The sequence below is a fragment of the Puma concolor genome, chromosome D4 (genome assembly GCF_028749965.1).
Source record: "Puma concolor isolate L17-30 chromosome D4, mPumCon1.1.hap2, whole genome shotgun sequence".
NCBI lineage: Eukaryota > Metazoa > Chordata > Mammalia > Carnivora > Felidae > Puma > Puma concolor.
The window spans coordinates 30,224,600-30,247,361 of NC_141679.1; the positions used below are offsets into that span (position 1 = coordinate 30,224,600).

Sequence of the window (22,762 nt, forward strand, 5' to 3'; positions counted from 1 at the left end):
CTTGTCCAGATACACTCCCATGCTTCCGCAACCTCACTTTCTCTTCCCTTCCCTTTGTCTCTCCACAAATGGGGATCCTAAAGTCTCCTACTATCAGTGTATTATTTTCAATGAGTTTGTTTATGTGTTATTAATTGATTTATATATTTGGGTGCATAAATATTTGGGGGGCATAAATATTTACAATTGTTAGATCTTCTTGGTGGATAGACCCCTTAATTATGATATAATGCTCTTCATCTCTTGTTACAGTCTTTATTTTAAAATCTGGTTTCTCATGTAAGTATGGCTACTCCAGCTTTCTTTTGACATCCATGCATGATAGATGGTTCCCCTCATTTTTTATCTGCAGGTGTCTTTAGGTCTTTAGTGAGTCTCTTGTAGGCAGCATATAGTCAGATCTTTATTTTTTATCCATACCCTGTGTCTTTTGATCGGAGCATTTAGTCCATTTATATTCAGAGTGATTATTGAAAGATATGAACTTAGTGCCATTGTGTTACCTGTTAAGTTGGTGTTTCTGGTGATGCCCTCTGGTTCTTTCTAGCCTTTGTTGTTGCTTTTTGTCTTTTTTTTTCCCCCTCCACTCAGAGTCCCCCATGAAATTTCTTACAGGGCTGGTTTAGTGGTCATGAACTCCTTTAGTTTTTGTTTGTTTGGGAAACTCTTTATCTCTCCTTTTATTATGCATGAGAGCCTTGTTGGGTAAAGAATTCTTGTCTGCAGGGTGCCTGGGGTGGCTCAGTCAGTTAAGCACTCAGGTCATGATCTCACAGTTGGTGAGATTGAGCCCCACATTGGGCTCTGCCCAGAGCCTGCTTGGGATATTCTCTTTCTCTCTTCCCCCACCTTGGTTCCTTCCTTGCTCATACATGCTCTCCTCCCTCAAAATAAATGAATAAACTTAAAAAAAAAAAGTAAAAATGAAAATAAGTAAAAGGAATAGAAAAAACTGAGAATAAATGAATAAATAATAATAAAAAATAAAGGATAAAAGTAAACAGGAAGCTAGATCCTATTTCCCCTAGAACTGAAGCTCTGTAGCACTCTATGATCAGTAGACTTGGTGCAAACAAGTGCGGGTCTTCTGGGGGAGGAGCCAGCTGTGCTGATTCTCAGGCTGACTTGTTTCAATACAAATGTGCCTCAGGGCGCAAGGGGACAGCACTTGGTGAAGTGGCTCTGACCTTCACCAGGTGGCGCTGTTTTGTTCACTGAAGGCTTTCAGTGCTGAGGGGCGGGATGTATATGGTGGTGCCCCAGTCTCTAGCCCTGGAGCTGAAAATCATGCCCCCTCCTTCAGGGAATGCTCACAGAAGAGCAGTCGTTCACCCCCCTTGTGTACCTGGTTTCCAGCAGAACCCTGCGTTCACCCTGCCACCCATGTCTGAGGGTTGTTGTTTTTTTGTTTTGTTTTTGTTTTTATCTCAGGAGTTTCAAAACTCCAAATTTTAGGGAATCCCATGGTGCAGACCCACACTGTTCCTCTGGGGGAGAGTCTCAGCGAGCTTTTGCTGGCCTATGTGAGGAAAGTGGTTGTATGACCCTATAGTACTTCAACGTTTATGACAAAACAGAGCCAAAAGCTGTCACCCCTGCTTGCTGCCCTCAGCCTGAGTCCCCACTCCTATGCCTAGAAAAAGTGCAGTACATTGGTGCCACCCATTCTTCCTGCGACCCAAGGGATCCTAAGACCACACTGTCACATCTGGGATTCTGCCCAGCTTCACCACCTGAGCACCTTTAAGCCAGGCACATCCCCCATTATAACGTACTTCTAAAATTTCAGATTTTGTGCTCTGCTGCTTATAATACTTTGTGGTAGCCTCCGTAAGCGGCCTCCCTCCCTGCTGCTGTACCTGAAGCTGTCTCCTCCATATCAACTCTCCACACCTCCTACCTTCCAGAAGGTGGTCACTTTTGTACTTGTAGACTTGCAGATTTTGTTCTCTCAGACCTCTGATTGACTTCTTGGGTATTCAGAATGATATATAATAACTGTCTAGCTATGTTGGAGGGACAGGACAAGCATAGGGTTTCTCTGCGCCTCTGCCAGCTTAACTCCTGTCCCCCTCTCTTGTTTTGTTTTGTTTTTTTTGTCTCAAGTTTTGGCCAGGTTTTCTATGAAACACCTACTTGTGGATTGCTTGTTTGTTTATTTATTTATTACTTGTTTATTGGTTTAATGTTTTTCGTGGATCTAGAATATATGGTTTAATGTTTTCTAAATCAGTTTTTAGAAGTTTTCAGCCTTTATCTCTTCAACTACTTCACTTACACCATTTTTTTCTTCTTTCATTTGGGATTGAGATTATAGGTAATCATACTCATGTTAAAAACACCTTTCTGGGTTTTTTCCTAATTTTCTGAAATTTTTTTCTTTAGGTTTTAATATTTATATAATTTATCTTTCTAAAGTAATGATTAATTCTTTTCTCCCACATGGATACCTCAAATACTTTCCCCCAACTTTTTTTTTAATGTTTATTTTATTTTTTATTTTTATTTATTTATTTTTTTAATGTTTATTTTATTTTTGAGAGAGCGCATGTCAGCAAGGGAGGGACAGAGAGGGGGGGAACAGAGGACCTGAAGCGGGCTCTGGGCTGACAGCAGCAAGCCCAATGTGGGGCTCGAACTCATGAACCATGAGATCATGAGATCATGACCTGACAAAGTCCTACGCTCAACTGACTGAGCCATCCAGGTGCCCCTCCCCCCCAATCTTTACTACAACTCTGCAAATATTTATTTTTGCTATTTTCAAGTATTTTTACAGTTATTCTAAGAGGTTAACCATCTTGCCCAAGTTTACACAGCTGCCAGGCAACTAATGCTAAAATCTGAACCAACGTCCAGTTGATTAAATGTTTCTTGCTCTTCATTATGGGGATTATGTTTCCTTTATAATGTCTCTTTGTCTTTCTTACTTGATATTTGGAGAATAGCTGTTATTTAAGTGGTGTGTCTATGAGTGAATTGTCTTAGTCTATCCTGAAATAACATTCTATCATTCCATCTATACTTATTAGATAAACAGAAGTGCACAACTTTATGAGCCAAATATTACTCCCTTAAGGGCTTTGTTTTCTACAGGGAAAAAAGAGTGTATATAGTTCATTCTTTTTTTTTTTTTTCAAGCCTTTTTATTTTTTTTTTATTTTTTTTTAATATATGAAATTTATTGTCAAATTGGTTTCCATACAACACCCAGTGCTCATCCCAAAAGGTGCCCTCCTCAATACCCATCACCCACCCTCCCCTCCCTCCCACCCCCCATCAATCCTCAGTTTGTTCTCAGTTTTTAACAGTCTCTTATGCTTTGGCTCTCTCCCACTCTAACCTCTTTTATTTTTTTTTCTTCCCTTCCCCCATGGGTTCCTGTTAAGTTTCTCAGGATCCACATAAGAGTGAAACCATATGGTATCTGTCTTTCTCTGTATGGCTTATTTCACTTAGCATCACACTCTCCAGTTCCATCCACGTTGCTACAAAAGGCCATATTTTATTTTTTCTCATTGCCACGTAGTATTCCATTGTGTATATAAACCACAATTTCTTTATCCATTCATCAGTTGATGGACATTTAGGCTCTTTCCATAATTTGGCTATTGTTGAGAGTGCTGCTATAAACATTGGGGTACAAGTGCCCCTATGCATCAGTACTCTTGTATCCCTTGGATAAATTCCTAGCAGTGCTATTGCTGGGTCATAGGGTAGGTCTATTTTTAATTTTCTGAGGAACCTCCACACTGCTTTCCAGAGTGGCTGCACCAATTTGCATTGCCACCAACAGTGCAAGAGGGTTCCCGTTTCTCCACATCCTCTCCAGCATCTATAGTCTCCTGATTTGTTCATTTTGGCCACTCTGACTGGCGTAAGGTGATACCTGAGTGTGGTTTTGATTTGTATTTCCCTGATAAGGAGCGACGCTGAACATCTTTTCATGTGCCTGTTGGCCATCCGGATGTCTTCTTTAGAGAAGTGTCTATTCATGTTTTCTGCCCATTTCTTCACTGGGTTATTTGCTTTTCGGGTGTGGAGTTTGGTGAGCTCTTTATAGATTTTGGACACTAGCCCTTTGTCCGATATGTCATTTGCAAATATCTTTTCCCATTCCGTTGGTTGCCTTTTAGTTTTGTTGGTTGTTTCCTTTGCTGTGCAGAAGCATTTTATCTTCATAAGGTCCCAGTAATTCACTTTTGCTTTTAATTCCCTTGCCTTTGGGGATGTGTCGAGTAAGAGATTGCTACGGCTGAGGTCAGAGAGGTCTTTTCCTGCTTTCTCCTCTAAGGTTTTGATGGTTTCCTGTCTCACATTCAGGTCCTTTATCCATTTTGAGTTTATTTTTGTGAATGGTGTGAGAAAGTGGTCTAGTTTCAACCTTCTGCATGTTGCTGTCCAGTTCTCCCAGCACCATTTGTTAAAGAGACTGTCTTTTTTCCATTGGATGTTCTTTCCTGCTTTGTCAAAGATGAGTTGGCCATACGTTTGTGGGTCTAGTTCTGGGGTTTCTATTCTATTCCATTGGTCTGTGTGTCTGTCTTTGTGCCAATACCATGCTGTCTTAATGATTACAGCTTTGTAGTAGAGGCTAAAGTCTGGGATTGTGATGCCTCCCGCTTTGGTCTTCTTCTTCAAAATTACTTTGGCTATTCGGGGCCTTTTGTGGTTCCATATGAATTTTAGGATTGCTTGTTCTAGTTTCGAGAAGAATGCTGGTGCAATTTTGATTGAGATTGCATTGAATGTGTAGATAGCTTTGGGTAGTATTGACATTTTGACAATATTTATTCTTCCAATCCATGAGCAGGGAATGTCTTTCCATTTCTTTATATCTTCTTCAATTACCTTCATAAGCTTTCTATAGTTTTCAGCATACAGATCCTTTACATCTTTGGTTAGATTTATTCCTAGGTATTTTATGCTTCTTGGTGCAATTGTGAATGGGATCAGTTTCTTTATTTGTCTTTCTGTTGCTTCATTGTTAGTGTATAAGAATGCAACTGATTTCTGTACATTGATTTTGTATCCTGCAACTTTGCTGAATGCATGTATCAGTTCTAGCAGACTTTTGGTGGAGTCTATCGGATTTTCCACGTATAGTATCATGTCATCTGCAAAAAGCGAAAGCTTGACTTCATCTTTGCCAATTTTGATGCCTTTGATTTCCTTTTGTTGTCTGATTGCTGATGCTAGAACTTCCAGCACTGTGTTACACAACAGCAGTGAGAGTGGGCATCCCTGTCGTGTTCCTGATCTCAGGGAAAAAGCTCTCAGTTTTTCCCCGTTGAGGATGATGTTAGCTGTGGGCTTTTCATAAATGGCTTTTATGATTTAAGTATGTTCCTTCTATCCCGACTTTCTCAAGGGTTTTTATTAAGAAAGGGTGCTGGATTTTGTCAAAGGCCTTTTCTGCATCGATTGACAGGATCATATGGTTCTTCTCTTTTTTTTTTTTATTAATGTGATGTATCACGTTGATTGATTTGCAAATGTTGAACCAGCCCTGCATCCCAGGAATGAATCCCACTTGATCATGGTGAATAATTCTTTTTATATGCTGTTGAATTCGATTTGCTAGTATCTTATTGAGAATTTTTGCATCCATATTCATCAGGGATATTGGCCTGTAGTTCTCTTTTTTTTACTGGGTCTCTGGTTTAGGAATCAAAGTAATACTGGCTTCATAGAATGAGTCTGGAAGTTTTCCTTCCCTTTCTATTTCTTGGAATAGCTTGAGAAGGATAGGTATTATCTCTGCTTTAAACGTCTGGTAGAACTCCCCTGGGAAGCCATCTGGTCCTGGACTCTTATTTGTTGGGAGATTTTTGATAACCGATTCAATTTCTTCGCTGGTTATGGGTCTTGTTCAAGCTTTCTATTTCCTCCTGATTGAGTTTTGGAAGAGTGTGGGTGTTCAGGAATTTGTCCATTTCTTCCAGGTTGTCCAATTTGTTGGCATATAATTTTTCATAGTATTCCCTGATAATTGTTTGTATCTCTGAGGGATTGGTTGTAATAATTCCATTTTCATTCATGATTTTATCTATTTGGGTCATCCCCCTTTTCTTTTTGAGAAGCCTGGCTAGAGGTGTGTCAATTTTGTTTATTTTTTCAAAAAACCAACTCTTGGTTTCGTTGATCTGCTCTACAGTTTTTTTAGATTCTATATTGTTTATTTCTGCTCTGATCTTTAGTATTTCTCTTCTTCTGCTGGGTTTAGGCTGCCTTTGCTGTTCTGCTTCTATTTCCTTTAGGTGTGCTGTTAGATTTTGTATTTGGGATTTTTCTTGTTTCTTGAGATAGGCCTGGATGGCAATGTATTTTCCTCTCAGGACTGCCTTCGCTGCGCCCCAAAGCATTTAGATTGTTGTATTTTCATTTTCGTTTGTTTCCATATATTTTTTAATTTCTTCTCTAATTGCCTGGTTGACCCATTCATTCTTTAGTAGGGTGTTCTTTAACCTCCATGCTTTTGGAGGTTTTCCAGACTTTTTTCTGTGGTTGATTTCAAGCTTCATAGCATTGTGGTCTGAAAGTATGCATGGTATGATTTCAATTCTTGTAAACTTATGAAGGGCTGTTTTGTGACCCAGTATATGATCTATCTTGGAGAATGTTCCATGTGCACTCGAGAAGAAAGTATATTCTGTTGCTTTGGGATGCAGAGTTCTAAATATATCTGTCAAGTCCATCTGATCCAATGTCTCATTCAGGGCCCTTGTTTCTTTATTGACCGTGTGTCTAGATGATCTATCCATTTCTGTAAGTGGAGTGTTAAAGTCCCCTGCAATTACCACATTCTTCTCAATAAGGTTGCTTATGTTTATGAGTAATTGTTTTATATATTTGGGGGCTCCGGTATTCGGCGCATAGACATTTATAATTGTTAGCTCTTCCTGATGGATAGACCCTGTCACTATTATATAATGTCCTTCTTCATCTCTTGTTACAGCCTTTAATTTAAAGTCTAGTTTGTCTGATATAAGTATGGCTACTCCAGCTTTCTTTTGGCTTCCAGTAGCATGATAAATAGTTCTCCATCCCCTCACTCTCAATCTAAAGGTGTCCTCAGGTCTAAAATGAGTCTCTTGTAGACAGCAAATAGATGGGTCTTGTTTTTTTATCCATTCTGATACCCTATGTCTTTTGGTTGGCACATTTAATCCATTTACATTCAGTGTTATAGAAAGATACGGGTTTAGAGTCATTGTGATGTCTGTATGTTTTATGCTTGTAGTGATGTCTCTGGTACTTTGTCTCACAGGGTCCCCCTTAGGATCTCTTGGAGGGCTGGTTTAGTGGTGACAAATTCCTTCAGTTTTTGTTTGTTTGGGAAGACCTTTATGTCTCCTTCTATTCTAAATGACAGACTTGCTGGATAAAGGATTCTCGGCTGCATATTTTTTCTGTCTAGCACACTGAAAATCTCGTGCCAATTCTTTCTGGCCTGCCAAGTTTCAAAAGAGAGATCAGTCACGAGTCTTATAGGTCTCCTTTTATATGTGAGGGCACGTTTACCCCTTGCTGCTTTCAGAATTTTCTCTTTATCCTTGTATTTTGCCAGTTTCACTATGATATGTCGTGCAGAAGATTGATTCAAGTTACGTCTGAAGGGAGTTCTCTGTGCCTCTTGGATTTCAATGCCTTTTTCCTTCCTTAGTTCAGGGAAGTTCTCAGCTATTATTTCTTCAAGTACCCCTTCAGCACCTTTCCCTCTCTCTTCCTCCTCTGGGATACCAATTATGCATATATTATTTCTTTTTAGTGTATCACTTAGTTCTCTAATTTTCCCCTCATACTCCTGGATTTTTTTATCTCTCTTTTTCTCAGCTTCCTCTTTTTCCATAACTGTATCTTCTAGTTCACCTATTCTCTCCTCTGCCTCTTCAATCCGAGCCGTGGTGGTTTCCATTTTGTTTTGCATTTCGTTTAAAGCGTTTTTCAGCTCCTCGTGACTGTTCCTTAGTCCCTTGATCTCTGTAGCAAGAGATTCTCTGCTGTCCTCTATACTGTTTTCAAGCCCAGCGATTAATTTATGACTATTATTCTAAATTCACTTTCTGTTATATTATTTAAATCCTTTTTGATCAGCTTATTAGCTGTTGTTATTTCCTGGAGATTCTTCTGAGGGGAATTCTTCCGCTTGGTCATTTTGGATAGTCCCTGGCGTGGTGAGGACCTCCAGGGCACTTCCCCTGTGCTGTGGTGTATAACTGGAGTTGGTGGGCGGGGCCGCAGTCCGACCTGATGTCTGCCCCCAGCCCACCGCTGGGGCCACAGTCAGACTGGTGTGTGCCTTCTCTTCCCCTCTCCTAGGGGGGGGATTCACTGTGGGGTTGCGTGGCCCGTCTGGGCTACTTGCACACTGCCAGGCTTGTGATGCTGGGGATCTGGCGTCTTAGCTGGGGTGGGTAGGCAAGGTGCGCAGGGGCAGGAGGGGCAGGCTTAGCTCGCTTCTCCTTAGGTGATCCACTTCAGGAGGGGCCCTGTGGCAGCCGGAGGGAGTCAGATCCGCTGCCGGAGGTTTGGCTCCGCAGAAGCACAGAGTTGGGTGTTTGCGCGGAGGGAGCAAGTTCCCTGGTAGGAACTGGTTCTCTTTGGGATTTTGGCTGGGGGATGGGCGGGGGAGATGGCGCTGGCGAGCGCCTTTGTTCCCCACCAAACTGAGCTCTGTCGTCCAGGGGCTCAGCAGCTCTCCCTCCCTTTGTCCTCCAGCCGTCCCGCTTTCCTAGCAGAGCTGTTAACTTATGACCTCCCAGACGCTAAGTCGCGCTTGCTGTCTGAACTCAGTCCGTCAGGCCCCTCCGCTTTTGCCAGCCAGACTCGGGGGCTCTGCTTGGCCGGCGAACCGCCCCCCTCCGCCCCGGCTCCCTCCCGCCAGTCCATGGAGTGCGCACCGCCTCGCTGCCCTTCCTACCCTCTTCCGTGGGCCTCTCGTCTGCGCTTGGCTCTGGAGACTCCGTTCTGCTAATCCTCTGGCGGTTTTCTGGGTTAGTTAGGCAGGTGTAGGTGGAATCTAAGTGATCAGCAGGACGCGTGGTGAGCCCAGCATCCTCCTACGCCGCCATCTTCTGTATATAGTTCATTCTAATAGAATATATGAAGAGATAGTTTCCATGGAGAGAAACAAATAAGGTAATGTCCCGACTGATGAGATCAAGGAAGAATTCATTAAGTAGGTAGAACTTATGGTGGAAGAGACAGCAACATGAAAATTCTTTTATACTATATTGAAGGGTATTGTGTACTGTACATTTAGTTGTTGATATATATAAAGAAAACAAATACTAGTATTTCATGTTTTTTTTTTCCCTGTAACAAATCTATTTGTACATACTCAAATTGTCACTAATTGGGTAGAATCATGTAAGCCATGAAATTTGTCCATCTTGAAACATTTACCCAGTAATTGAAACGTTGGTTTTTTTTTTTTTTCCTTCCAGGTTATTTCATTTTTGGCTGCAGTTTTGCATAAAAAGGGAACTCGTGAGGATATTGAAAACAACATGCCAGAGTTTTTACTAAGAAGTATGAAAAAGGAAACCCCTTCTATAGCAAAAAAGGTAAGATGTTTAGAAGGATACATCTATTGAAGCTGGTATTAGAAAAGTATATAGAAACTTATAAACATCACACATTATAGTATAAATTTAAAACATAGAATCTAAAGACATTGTTAAAATACTTGTTCTATAGGCGTAATTCTTGAAGGATTATCAATTTCATCCTCAAATTAAGTATGATTGACTCTCAAAATGGGAAAGTACAATTTTAGCTTAAATTGTTTTAGAGGGTTTCAGTCTTTTCCTTGGCTGGATTTACAGGACTTACTTTCATTAATTTGTTAGATTTCCATTGTTGTGTATGTAAAGTTCATTGAAGTCTATTATCCTGTTTTTTATTTATGGGAGAATGAAAGGAAGACAGTTGTAGATGTTGCTAACAAAGGTATGTTAACTGGTAAAGTTGTTAGCAGAGTAATTACATCCTGAAAATATGTAACAAGTTCTTCCTATATCAGGACCATTGAAGTTGGAGTCAGAACAATTAAGGTCTTAACTTATCTTTGCCCATGTGACTATGAATGCTCTTCATAGCTGTACATCAGCTTTCTCCTCTATAAATATATGTTTATAGATATCTCATATATGACTCATAAAAATAATATATTTCTAATAAAATAATGAAAGTAAAAGGTGTACTTTTGTGTCTGACTTTTATGTTCTCAGCACCAGGAAACTGGATAGAAATAAAGATGAAGTGATTTTATGAAATCTTTGTTATATTATGGTAATGAATCACTTTCCACAAGTTTTAAAACAGTCTCATCCATACGTCTTATATATACATAAGATTGTTGAGAAGACCAATTTACTCTTGTCTATCAGTGGGGCAATTTTGTGCAAAATTTTGAGAAGTAATGGCTTATGGTATTATTATTACTTTAAATTTTTTATTATTTTTAATATTATAAATACATCCTATGTCAAATTTAATTTCTTTTTTTAAAACATATTCTTGATGTGTTTTAAATCTTCTAGAGTTCAAGTCCTGTTTTTAGTTGTTATTTGATTCTAAATATCAGTGCAGAGTTTATGAATATCTTATGTCAGTTGTGATAATTAGCAGACAGAGTAAACAGCAGGGAAAAGTAATACTTTAAGTATTTAAAGATATTTATATGTAATGTGTATTTGTAATATATATTTATTTAAATTTATATATTTATATAGGCACATATATATACACTGGTATTTTTCTATCTCCTTCAGTTCAATTCTTAATTATTTATTTTTCATCTTTCTTATATTCTAATAAATTTCATTAAAGCTGTAAATGTTTTTTTGAGTACTACTTTGGCTGCATTCCATAGTTTTTACTATGTAGTCTTTCAGTATTCTTTTCTAAATTATCTGTGACTCCAGTTATAGGTTTTACTCAAGTACTATTTAATGCAAAGTTTAGGGGCAGCTGTGTGACTCTGTTGGTTAAGTGTCCGACTTTGGCTCAGGTCATGATCTTGCCTGTGCACAGCCTGCTTGGGATTCTCTCTCTCCCGCTCTCTGCCCCTCCCCCACTCACACTTTTTCTCTCTCTCCCAAAATAAATAAATAAACTTAAAAAAAATAAAGCAAAGTGTAAAATTTCCAAGTAAGTAGATATCATTGGGGAATGGAGAATGATGGGAGTATTTAGCCTCTATTGTTGATTTCTACTTTCTACTTTTGTTTTTGGGATAATAGGGTTGGTATTTTTTGTGTGTGTGTGTGTGGCTAAATCCATGGTCAAGTGTTTTTAATGCTGTGAATATTATGTAGTTTCACTTGTTTTAAAATGTTTGCTGGGGTGCCTGGGTGGCTCAGTCAGTCAAGTGCCCAACTTTGGCTCAGATCGTGATTTTGCAGTCTGTGAGTTTGAGCCCTGTGTTGGGCTTTTTGCTGACAGCTCAGAGCCTGGAGCCTGCTTCAGATTCTGTGTCTCCCTCTCTCTCTCTGCCCTTCCCCTACTCAAGCCCTGTCTCTTTCAAAAATAAATAAACATTAATTTTTTTTAATTTTAAATGTTTGCTAGTGTTTTGTGCATTCTTTGTTATTATGGCCACATAGTTATAAATATTTCGATCAGGCTTGTTAATTGTATTGTTAAAATTAATGCTTTTCTTTTTTAAATCTATTTGAGCAATTAGATCCTGAGAGAAATGGATTAAATTTCCACTATATCTTTTAGCTTTCTCATTTTTTCTTGCATTTGTATCAGTTTTTTGCTTGTTTAACAACTTTATTATTTGTTTCAAAAATTTTGTGTACTTTTATATTGCTGTCATACTGGATTGATAGTTTATCTGTGTGTAGAATTCTAAATTAAGGATTTTCTCTTAAAACTTGACCAAAATAATTTTATTTTCTTTTGTCACTCCTTGTCATAGATGAGCATTCAATACTGAATTGACTTTTTCCTTGGAAAGGAAATTTTCTTTTTGTTTTAAAGTATATAGGACTTTTTATTCAACCTTGAAATTCAGATATTTCCTTAGCCCGAACACTCACTATGAATTTTGAAGATGTTCTCCTGCTTTGGAAAAATATAGACAGTACTTTATGTAGGGGAAGCAGAGTGCTGCTTCTCTGGAGCAGATGATTGGCATAATTGTTTCTCCTTTAATAAATTACTCTGCTATTTCTTTACATTGTTTTCTTAATTTCTTTTTTTCAGTAATTTATTACTAATGTATAGAAACACAAGTGATTTTTGTGTATTGATTTTGTGTCCTGCATATTTACTGAACTTATTTTACTGCGTTCTAAGTGGTTGTTTGTTGTTGTTGTTGTTGTTTGTTTTTGTCATCTTAGGATTTACTACGTGTAATGTCATCTGCAAACACACATTTTACTTCTTTCTTTACAATTTGAATGCCTTTTGTTTATTTTTCTTGCCTAATTGCTCTGGCTAGGACTTCTAGAAATATGTTGAATAAACTGGGCAAGAATAGGCATTGCGTGTCATCTGTAAGCGATGAATTACAGGAATCTACCCCCAAAACCAAGAACTGAATACACTTTATACTGTATACACTTTATGAATATACTTTATACTGTATACACTTTATGTTAGCCAACTTGACAATAAATTACGTAAAAAAAAAAAAAAGAAGAGGCATCTTTGTCTTGTTACTGATCTTAAGAGGAAAAGTATTCAGCTTTTCACTGTTGAGCATGATGATAACTGTGGGCTTGTCATATATGGGCTTTGTTTTGTTTTGTTTTGTTTTGTTTTGTTTTGAGAGAAGTGAGTGAGGGGAAGAGAGAGATGGGGAGAGAGAGAGAGGGAAGTGGGGCTCACCTGGAGCTCATACCCAAAGTGGGACTTGAGTTCACCCAAAGTGGGGCTCGAGCTCATCTGAAGCAGGGCTGGGGCTCACTCGATATAGGATTCGAAATCACAAACTGTGAGATCATGACCTGAGCTGAAGTTGGATGCTTAATGACTGAGCCACCGAGGTACCCACATGGTCTTTATTTTGTTAAGGTATGTATTCTCTGTGTCCAATTTGTTGAGAGTTTTTATCATTAAAGGATGTTGAATTTTGTCAAATGCTTTTTTTTTGCAATTATTGAAATATGATTTTTATCCTTCATTTTGTTGATGTGATGTATCACATTTATTGATTTTCTTATGTTTGAACTATCAATGCATCTCAGAAACAAATCCCACTTTGATCATGGTGTATGGTCCTTTTAATGGACTGACAAATCTGTTTGTTTAATGTTTTGTTGAGGATTTTTACATCTATAATTTTCTTTTCTTGTGCTATCCTTGTCTTTGATAGCAGGATAACATTAGTCTTGAAAAATGAGTTTAGGATTGTTGAGAAGGATTGACATTACTTACTCAAATATTTGGTAGAATTTGCTAGTGATGCCATCTGGTCCTGGACTTTTCTATGCTGGTAGGTTTTTGGTTATTGATTCAGTTTCTTTACTAGTAATTGATCTGTTCAGATTGTCTTTCTTCATGATTCAGTCTTGTTGGGTTATGTATTTCCAAGGAATGTATTCATTTCCTCTGGGTTACCTATTTTGTGGTATATACCTGTGTAATTTTATATGATCCTTTGTATTTCTTTGTTATCAGTGATAAGGTCTCTTCTTTCATTTCTAATTTTGAGTGTTCTCTTTTTTCTTATTCTAGCTAAAGGTTTGCTAATTTTGTTTTTTTTTTTTCAAAGAACCAGCTCTTAGTTTCACTGATCTTCTCTAGTGTTTTTTTAGTCTCTATTTCATTCATTTCCACTCTGACCTTTGTGGTTGCCTTCTACTAACTTTGGGCTCAATTTTCTTTTCTCTTTATAGTTTCTTGAGGTGTAAAGTTAGGTTGTTTAGTTGAGAATTTTCTTTTTTCTTAATGTAGAAAGTTTTTCTTTTTAGAACTCCTTTTGCTGCATCCCAAAAGTTTTGATATGTGTTTCAATTTTTATTTGTCTTGATATTTTTTTATTTCCCTTTTGATTTCTTTGGTCCATTCATTATTCAGGAGCATACTGTTTAATCTTCACATTTGTGGATTTTTTAGTTTTCCTCTTGTCATTGATTTCTACTTTCATACCATTGTGGTCTGAAAATACGTTTGATATGATTTAAGACTTCTTTTGTGGCCTAACATATTATCTATCCTGGAGAAAGTCCCATATGTGCTTGAGAAGAATATATATTCTGCTGCTCTTAGGTGAAATGTTGTGTATATGCCTCTTAGGTCCAATCTGGTGTAATGTATAGTTTAAGTCTGATGTTACCTTACTGATTTTCTCTCTGGATGATCTATCCATTGTTGAAAGTAGGGTGTTGAAGTCCCATATTATTATTATATTTCTGTCATTTTCTCTCTTCCTATCTGTTATTTGCTTTATATAGTTAGATGTTCTGATGTTGCATATAATATTTACAGTTGTTATATTCTGTTAATGAATTGACCCCTTTATTATAATCTGATGATCTTTGTCTCTTGTTACAGTGTTTGGCTTGAAGTCTATTTTTTAGGAAAATTCACTTTGTGTTTTTTGGGGAAGTTTTCTCTTACATAAGTATAGGATGGATTCCTCAGTTCTTTAAGTATGGCAGTTTTCATATACTCTTACACACTTCTGGTCCTCTGGCAGTGCCCCTTCGAAGCATTTTACACTATCATGGATTTATTTTTATATTTGTTCTTTTGTTTCAAGTGGCATCAATAAATACATGTGTTTAGTTGATCATGTGAACTGGAATTTCATAAAGCTTTTAATGGGATTGCCAATGACATCCTAAAGTATTCCCCAGAAGTGAATTCAAATACTATAATTTTGTGTGATGAAATTCTTAAAAGATAAATTTGTATTGGTCCACTTAAAATTTTGTGCATTTTTAGGGGCGCCTGGGTAGCTGAGTTGCTTAAGTATTTGACTCTTGGTTTCGGCTCAGGTCATGATCTCACTGTTTGTGAGTTCGAGCCCCGTGTCAGGCTCTGCACTTATTGTGCAGAGCCTTCTTGGGATTCTTTCTCCCTGTCCCTCCCCCACTCATGTGCTCTGTCTCTCTCTCTCAAATATAAATAAATAAACTTAAAAAAAATAAAATAAAATCTTGTGCATTTTTAAAAGATGGTCTATGAAATAGCTAGAGAAAAAATAAATTACTTTATATTTATTATGCTAATGCAAGAATTGCAATGGAATCCTGAAAAATTAATGTTGGAACTCCTTGCAAAAAATCCTTTAATGAATTAAATGCAACAAATTAAGGAGTGGTAGATTTGAGGTATGTGTGTGTGATATGATACATCTCATATACATTTTGAAACTTTTCAAGTGTGAATAAGTCATCTAGGAATGCATGAAATAAATGCTTTGTGCCAAGAACAAATTCCTAAATGAAAAGACACAAAGTATGCATTTCAAATATTAATTCTTGGAATGATTCTTTAGATTTAGGCTATTAGGATTGGAATTCAGTCTTTAAGAAAATGAATCAAGGTAAATTAATTTTAAAATATTATTATATGATAAAACTTCAGAGAATCTATGAAAATTCATAATCAGTATTAACGCAGAGAATTTTTCTAATAATCACAGTATGAGAAGCAGTTTCAATAGTGACTGAACAAAAAATAAGTTTCCAACATTTGCTACACACTATTTCTTTAGTTTCTGATGTATACCAAGATAATCCTCTTGGTATTCATGAGAAAATAAAGATACATGCTACTGTGAAAATCTTCATGCACATGTCTTGCCATCATACCCGTATAAATTCTTGGTACTGGAATCACACAATCTGTGATACTGAAATTAAGTATTTACATATTATATTTTGATAGCTAGAGTCAAATAGCCTTTCAAAAGCTTGTTCTAGTTTGTATTCTTACCGATAGTGTATCATTTTGGAAAACAGAATCACTTTGGAAAATCACTTTGGAAAACAGAATAGGGTCTATTTCCCACCTTTTTATTTATCCAAGGGATTTATGTTTGTTACATAAATTATGTCAGAGATTTAGAAAAATTATATCTTGCTTTGATTTCTATTCTTTTAATTATGAGTGAAGTCGAGTATCTTTTCAGAATCTTAAAAGACATTTTTAATAGTTTTTTAAAAAATCAAGTTCTAGTTTTAATCATATTTCTTAATAGTCCTTAATCATATGTTCTACAAACTAATCTTTTGTCCATTATATATTCTGTAAATATTTCTTTCTTGCTTTTTCAGAGTCAGCTTTTGACTTGTTGGTTGCATTTAAAAAAAAAAATTGGGTAGTTAAATATATTTATCTTTATAGCTTCTGGGTTTTATGCCTGCCTAGAAGTCTTTTGTACCTAAGATTTTAAGTTCACCCACGATTCTTTTGTAATGTATATGATTTTATTTTATACCTTTACATCTTTGTGTAAGCTTGAATTTATGTTGCTATAATGACTAATCTATTAATTCAGCTTTATTTTTTTTTCAGATGGCTAGCCAATTATTTTAACTGTCATTTATTGCATAAGCCCTCTTTTTCACAATGAATTGAAGGGTCACTTTTGAGTAAAACAACACCATATTTATGGGTATATTTCTAGATATATTGTTCTGTCCTATTGATTTATTTGCTCCTTTCTCTTTTAGTGCTAAACAGTTTTGACTTTTTTGGGTTTATAATATGTTTTAATGTTTGGTAAGACTAGTTTATCTTCAAATTTTCTCAACTTTCTCTTAAAAACCTATTGATATTTTAGGTAGTATTTCTGAATTTATTGATTGATGTAGGGAGAGTGAACATCTTTACACTGTAAATACTGCATATCCTAGAGTAGTTGTATCATTTGCTTAACTTTTATTTTATGCCCCTCAGAGTTTCTAGCTTTCTTTGTATGACCTTGTTTATTGTTCATTAAGTTTAACTGGGTATTCTTTCTTTTTGGTTGCTATTTCAAATGGAATTTTTAAAATTTTATATTCTAATTGGTCATGTTTATATATATACACACACATATATATGTGTATATATACACATATATATGTGTGTGTGTGTGTGTGTGTGTGTGTGTGTGTGTATGTTAAAGCCACATGCTTTATCAGGCTTTTTTTTTTTTTTTGAAGTATTATTGACGTATTAGTTCCAGGTATGCAGCGTAATGATTGCAAAATGATCACCACAGTAAATAAGTCTAGTTTAGTTAACATTTGTCACCATACATAGAAATTTTTTTTTATTTTTTTTCTTGTGAGGAGGACTTTTAAAATCTGTATTAGCAACTTTAAAACATGTAATACAGTATTATTAACTACAGTCATCATGGCATATATTACATCTTCATGACTTACTCATTTTATAACTGGATGCTTGTACTTTTGACCCCATTCACCTGTTTTGCATACCACCCCCTCACCCCAGCGACCACCAATTTGTTCTCTGTATCTATGAGCTTGATTTTTTGGTTTGTTTTATTTTGTAGGCTCCACATATAAGTGAAATCAAATGCTATTTCTCTTTCGAGGTCTGACTTGTTTCACTTAGCGTAATGCCCTCAAGGTCCATCCAGGTTATCACAAATGACAGAATTCCATTCTTTTTAATGGTGAAATAGTATTCTACATGTATATATGTATGTATATGTGTGTGTGTGTGTGATATGTGAGATATATATATATATATATATATATATATATATGTACATACATACATATATATGTGATGTGTGGTATATATATGTGATATATGAGCTTGATTTTTGGTTTGTTTTATTTTGTAGATTTCACATATAAGTAAGTCAAATGGTATTTCTCTTTCTTGGTCTGACTTGTTTCACTTAGCATAATGCCCTTAAGGTCCAGGCTGAATAGTATTCCACATTTGTGTGTGTGTGTGTGTGTGTGTGTGTGTGTGTGTGTGTGTGTATACATGTATATGTACATATGTGACATGTTTTATATATATGTGATACGTATGTATCACATCTTCTTTATCATCCATCACTGGATACTTAGATGTTTCCATATCTTGGCTGTTGTAAATAATGCTGAAATGAGCATGGGAGTACATATATCTTTTCAAGTTAATGTTTTTGTTTTCTTCAGATAACTACCCAGAAGTGAAAGTGCTAGATCATATGGTAGTTCTGTTTTTAATTTTTTGTTTTTCATAGTAGCTGCACCAATTTTAATTCCTACCAGTAGTGCATAAGGATTTCCTTGCCTCAAAATCATTGTTACCACTTGTTATTTCTTGTGTTTTTGAAAATAGGCAGTCTAACAGATGTGAGGTGATATCTCATTGTGGTTTTGATTTGCATTTCCCTGATGATCAGTTATATTTTTTATGTGCCTGTTGGCCATTTCCTTTTCTTTGGAAAAACATCTATACAGATTCTCTCTGCCCATTTTTAAATTAGATTTTTTTGGCTATTGACTTGTATGTGTTCTTTAATATTTTGGTTATTAACCCCTTATCAGATATAGGATTGGCAAATATTTTCTCCCATTCAGTTGGTGGTCTTTTCATTTTGTCGATGATATCCTTTTCTGTGCAGAAGCTTTTTAGTTTGATGTAGTACTGCTTGTTTATTTTTGTTTTTGTTGCCTTTGCTTTTGGAGTCACATATAAAAAAATCATCACTAAGACCAATATCAAAGAGCTTACTGCCAATGTTTTCTTCTAGGAGTTTTATGGTTTCAGGTCTTACATTCAAGTCTTTAATCCATTTTGAGTTAACTTTTGTGTGCCGTAGGAGATAGTAGTTCCATTCTTTTGTTTGTGGCTGTATAGTTTCCCCAACACCATTCATTGACTTGACTGTCCTTTCTCTATTTTTTAAGTTTATTTATTTATTTTGAGAGCCAGAGAGAGAGAGAGAGAGAGCACACATGAGCAGGGGAGGGACAGAGAGAGAGGGAGAGAATCCCAAGCAGGCTCCATGCTGTCAACATGCACCTTAACTCTGGGCTCAATCTCACTAACCTTGAGATTATGAGCTGAGCCAAAATCAAGAGTTGGACAACTAACTGACTGAGCCACACAGGTGCCCCATGACTGTCCTTTCTTATTGGATATTTTAGCCTCCTGTGTTATAAATTAATTAGCCATATAAATGTTGGTTATTTCTGGGCTCTCTACATCTTCAGTTTCTTTTACCAGTGTTTTATAGTTTTCAGGGTACAGGTCCTTTATCTTTTTGGTTAGGTTTATTCCTAGGTATCTTATTATTTTTGGTGCAATTGTAAATGGGGTTGATTCCTTAATTTCTCTTTCTGCTACTTTATTATTGATATATAGAATTGCAACAGATTTCTGTGCATTGACTTTGTGTCCTGAAATCAACTCACAGAAATTTACTGACTGCACATATCAGTTTTAGCAGTATTTTTGGTGGAGTCTTTCGGGTTTTCTATATAGTATGCCATGTCATCTGCAAATAGTGAAAGTTTTACTTCTTCCTTTCTGATTTGGATACCTTTTATTTCTTTTTGTTGTCTGATTGCTATGGATAGGACTTCCTGTACTATGTTAAATAACAGTGGTGAGAGCGGACATCCCTGCCTTGTTCCTGACCATAGAGGAAAAGCTCTGTTTTTCCCCATTGAGGATGATGTTGACTATGGGCTTTTCATCTATGGCCTTTATGATGTTGAGGTATGTTCCCTCTAAACCTACCTTGTTGAGGGTTTTTATCATGAGTAGCATGTTGTTTAATCTCTACATATTTGTGAATTCTCCCCTTTTCCTTTTTAGTTTCATAGCATAGTGGTAGGAAAAGATGCTTGATATGATTTCAGTCTCCTTAAGTTTATTAAGATTTGTTCTGTGGCCTAACATATGGTCTATACCAAAAACTGTAACGTGCACTTGAAGAGAATGTATATTCTGCTCCTTTGGGATAGAATATTCTGTATATATTAAATCCAACAGGTCTAATATGTCATTTAAGGTGAGACATATATTTTATAAATTCCACTTTCTTAATTATTTTACTGTTCTTAATAATTGATTTACTGTTCATTTTATTGCTTTACATATATTTTCTATGAATATTTATACTTTTACTTGTCATTTCCATTTTCAGACCTTATTTATTTAATTGCAAGATTTGAGATCTATTGGTTTTGTGTCCATTAATTTAAGTGCTATTGGTCTGTAATTTTATATTTTTAAGGAATGTCAAGTTTTGGTAAAATTCTTCTACTTTAAAAAAAAGATTTGGGGGCACCTGGGTGACTCAGTTAAACATCTGAATCTTGATTTCGGCTTGGGTCATGATCTTACAGTTCGTGAGATTGAGCCCCACAACAGGCTCTGTGCTGACAGTGTGGAGCCTGCTTGGGATTCTCTCTCTCTGCCCCTCCCCCGTGTGCTCTCTCTCAAAATAAATAAACTTAAAAAAAAAAGATTTGGAGAGGCTCATGACTAGAATGGATTCTAAACTTAAATTCCCATATATATTTAATATACATATTAATTTTTTTAATGTTTATTTTTGAGAGAGAGAGGGGCTGCATGAGAGGAATAGGGAAGAGAGAGAGAGCGAGGGAGACACAGAATCTGAAACAGGCTCCAGGCTGCAAGCTATCAGCACAGAGCCCAACTCTGGGCAGCCACAGTATTCCAAAGGAAAAGTTATCAATTACGTATTATAGGGTTTATTTTTTTTTTTTAATTTTTTTTCAACGTTTTTATTTATTTATGGGACAGACAGAGACAGAGCATGAACGGGGGAGGGGCAGAGAGAGAGGGGAGACACAGAATCGGAAACAGGCTCCAGGCTCCGAGCCATCAGCCCAGAGCCTGACGCGGGGCTCGAACTCAGGGACCGTGAGATCGTGACCTGGCTGAAGTCGGACGCTTAACCGACTGCGCCACCCAGGCGCCCCTCGTATTATAGGGTTTAAATTAATTAGTTTTGGCATTTTTTAATAAAAGTTTTTTAAAGTTTGTTTATTTTGTGTGTGTGTGAGAGAGAACGAACACACATGAGTGGGGAGGGGCAGAGAGAGTGGGGGACAGAGGATCTGAAGCAGGTTCTGCACTGTTAGCACAGAACCTGACATGGGTCTCAATCCCATGAACTATGAGATCATGACCTGAGCTAAAATCAGTAGTTGGATGTGTAACTGACTAAGCCACCGAGGCACTCCAGGTTTGGCATTTTCTCTTTCTTTCTTTCTTTCTTTCTTTCTTTCTTTCTTTCTTAAGGTTTGGCATTTTTTTAAGGAATTAACATTGTAGAGGTAATTACAGGGAATATTTTTTAGAACTTTGAGTTATGTATGGCAAAAATTTCAATTTTATGGTCTATAGTTTCTCTCTGTAAAGGTACATATTATTTTTCACTTTGATATCTTCACTTCCTCCCATGTGAGACCTTTGCTTTGGTTCTGTTTGTCTATTGTTGTTCTCTAAATATACATTGCTGTTTCTATTCTGGCACTGACATGCATTGTTGCATTTATTATTTCATTTATCATTTGAACACCTTTGTTTTTAAACACTATACAAAGTTCTGGAGTTATAGTGGTAAATAAGAGAGCTCTGTATCTCATGGTCATGGACTTTGCAAATTACAATACTAATATGATATATAGTAGTGGCTGAGTTTTAGAATTAGACAGACATGGGTTCAAATACTTATTTTGCCATCTAATAGGAGTAGGACCTTGGGTGTGTTATTTAACATCTCTACACCTTAGTTATCTCATCTCATCCTTTATTAGGAAAATACTAAATACTCCTACTTTGTAGCATTTCTATGTAAAGTCCTTGTGTTAATATTTGTCAACTACTTTGCACAGTCCTTGGCATACAGCAAGTGCTCAATAATGGTATGGTGATTATCGTTAATACTGTACCTCCTACCACAGAAATCATCACATGAAAAACATCTTTGGGTATTTTGTCACAGCCCACATCACATCATTTTCCTAAAGCCATAGTACAAGAAGATTCAAGATTTAAAAGCATGTGTTTCAGTTATTGAACTAGATTTGTTGAAAGAGATAAAAGTAATTCAGTATTCTCTAGTTGAAGGATTAAATGTGGCCTCTATTGATGTTAGTAATATTTAAGTAAGCAACTTTTAATTCTATGTATATTACATTTTAGATCTAGTTTTATAAAATTGTTTCTTAGCTTCAGAATAACAAATAATGTTGTTTTATGTGAAGTGACTTAGCTGGACACTGCTTTCCATTTTATTGTTTTGACATCTTGTGCTTAAGTAAGGCTTGCTAAATGAAATATTATTCATAGCATGGTAGTAAAGACTTTACATTCTTCTTATATACATTCTCTGGACTTTGCAAGTGGCATAACTCAGTTCTCTGACCTCTCAGTACTAAAACGGGTTACTGAACTATTTTATTTACCTTTTGCAATTTCAAAGACCAATAATAAGAAATGTCTTCGTTTTAAAACTTGTTGAATCTGAGGGCTGAATCTAGGAATCTTTAGATTCATTGGCAACTTTGATGAATGATATCTGAAGTGGAAAACTGCTCAAAGTGCTCAGATGGAGTTTGGACCCATCATTTTCATTTTGTAATAACAGAAATGGAGGGGGATGGGATGAAACTATACTTGGACTTAGTATTTGTATCCCAGATTTTGTTTTGAAGGTAAGAGAATAATAGAATTCATAGGATAAACTCCAAGCCAAAAGGCAAAAGTATTTGAGATGAATCAAGTATGACAAGAAAGTATTTATGTGTGTTTGATGTTGGGGTGGGAAAAAGGAGCTCTGCCATTCAGTAGGTTA

The 22,762-nt window shown here is 36.4% G+C and overlaps 1 protein-coding gene across 6 annotated transcripts in view; it reads left to right on the forward strand.

Moving 5' to 3' along the window:
- ERCC6L2 (ERCC excision repair 6 like 2) overlaps positions 1-22,762 on the forward strand; it is a 141,931-nt gene that overhangs the window by 35,389 nt on the left and 83,780 nt on the right. For all 6 annotated transcript variants that reach the window (XM_086685175.1, XM_086685174.1, XM_086685173.1 and 3 more), the window contains exon 3: positions 9,450-9,569. In XM_086685175.1, coding sequence (XP_086541301.1) covers positions 9,450-9,569 — 120 coding nt within the window. The remainder of the gene's footprint in view (positions 1-9,449; positions 9,570-22,762) is intronic.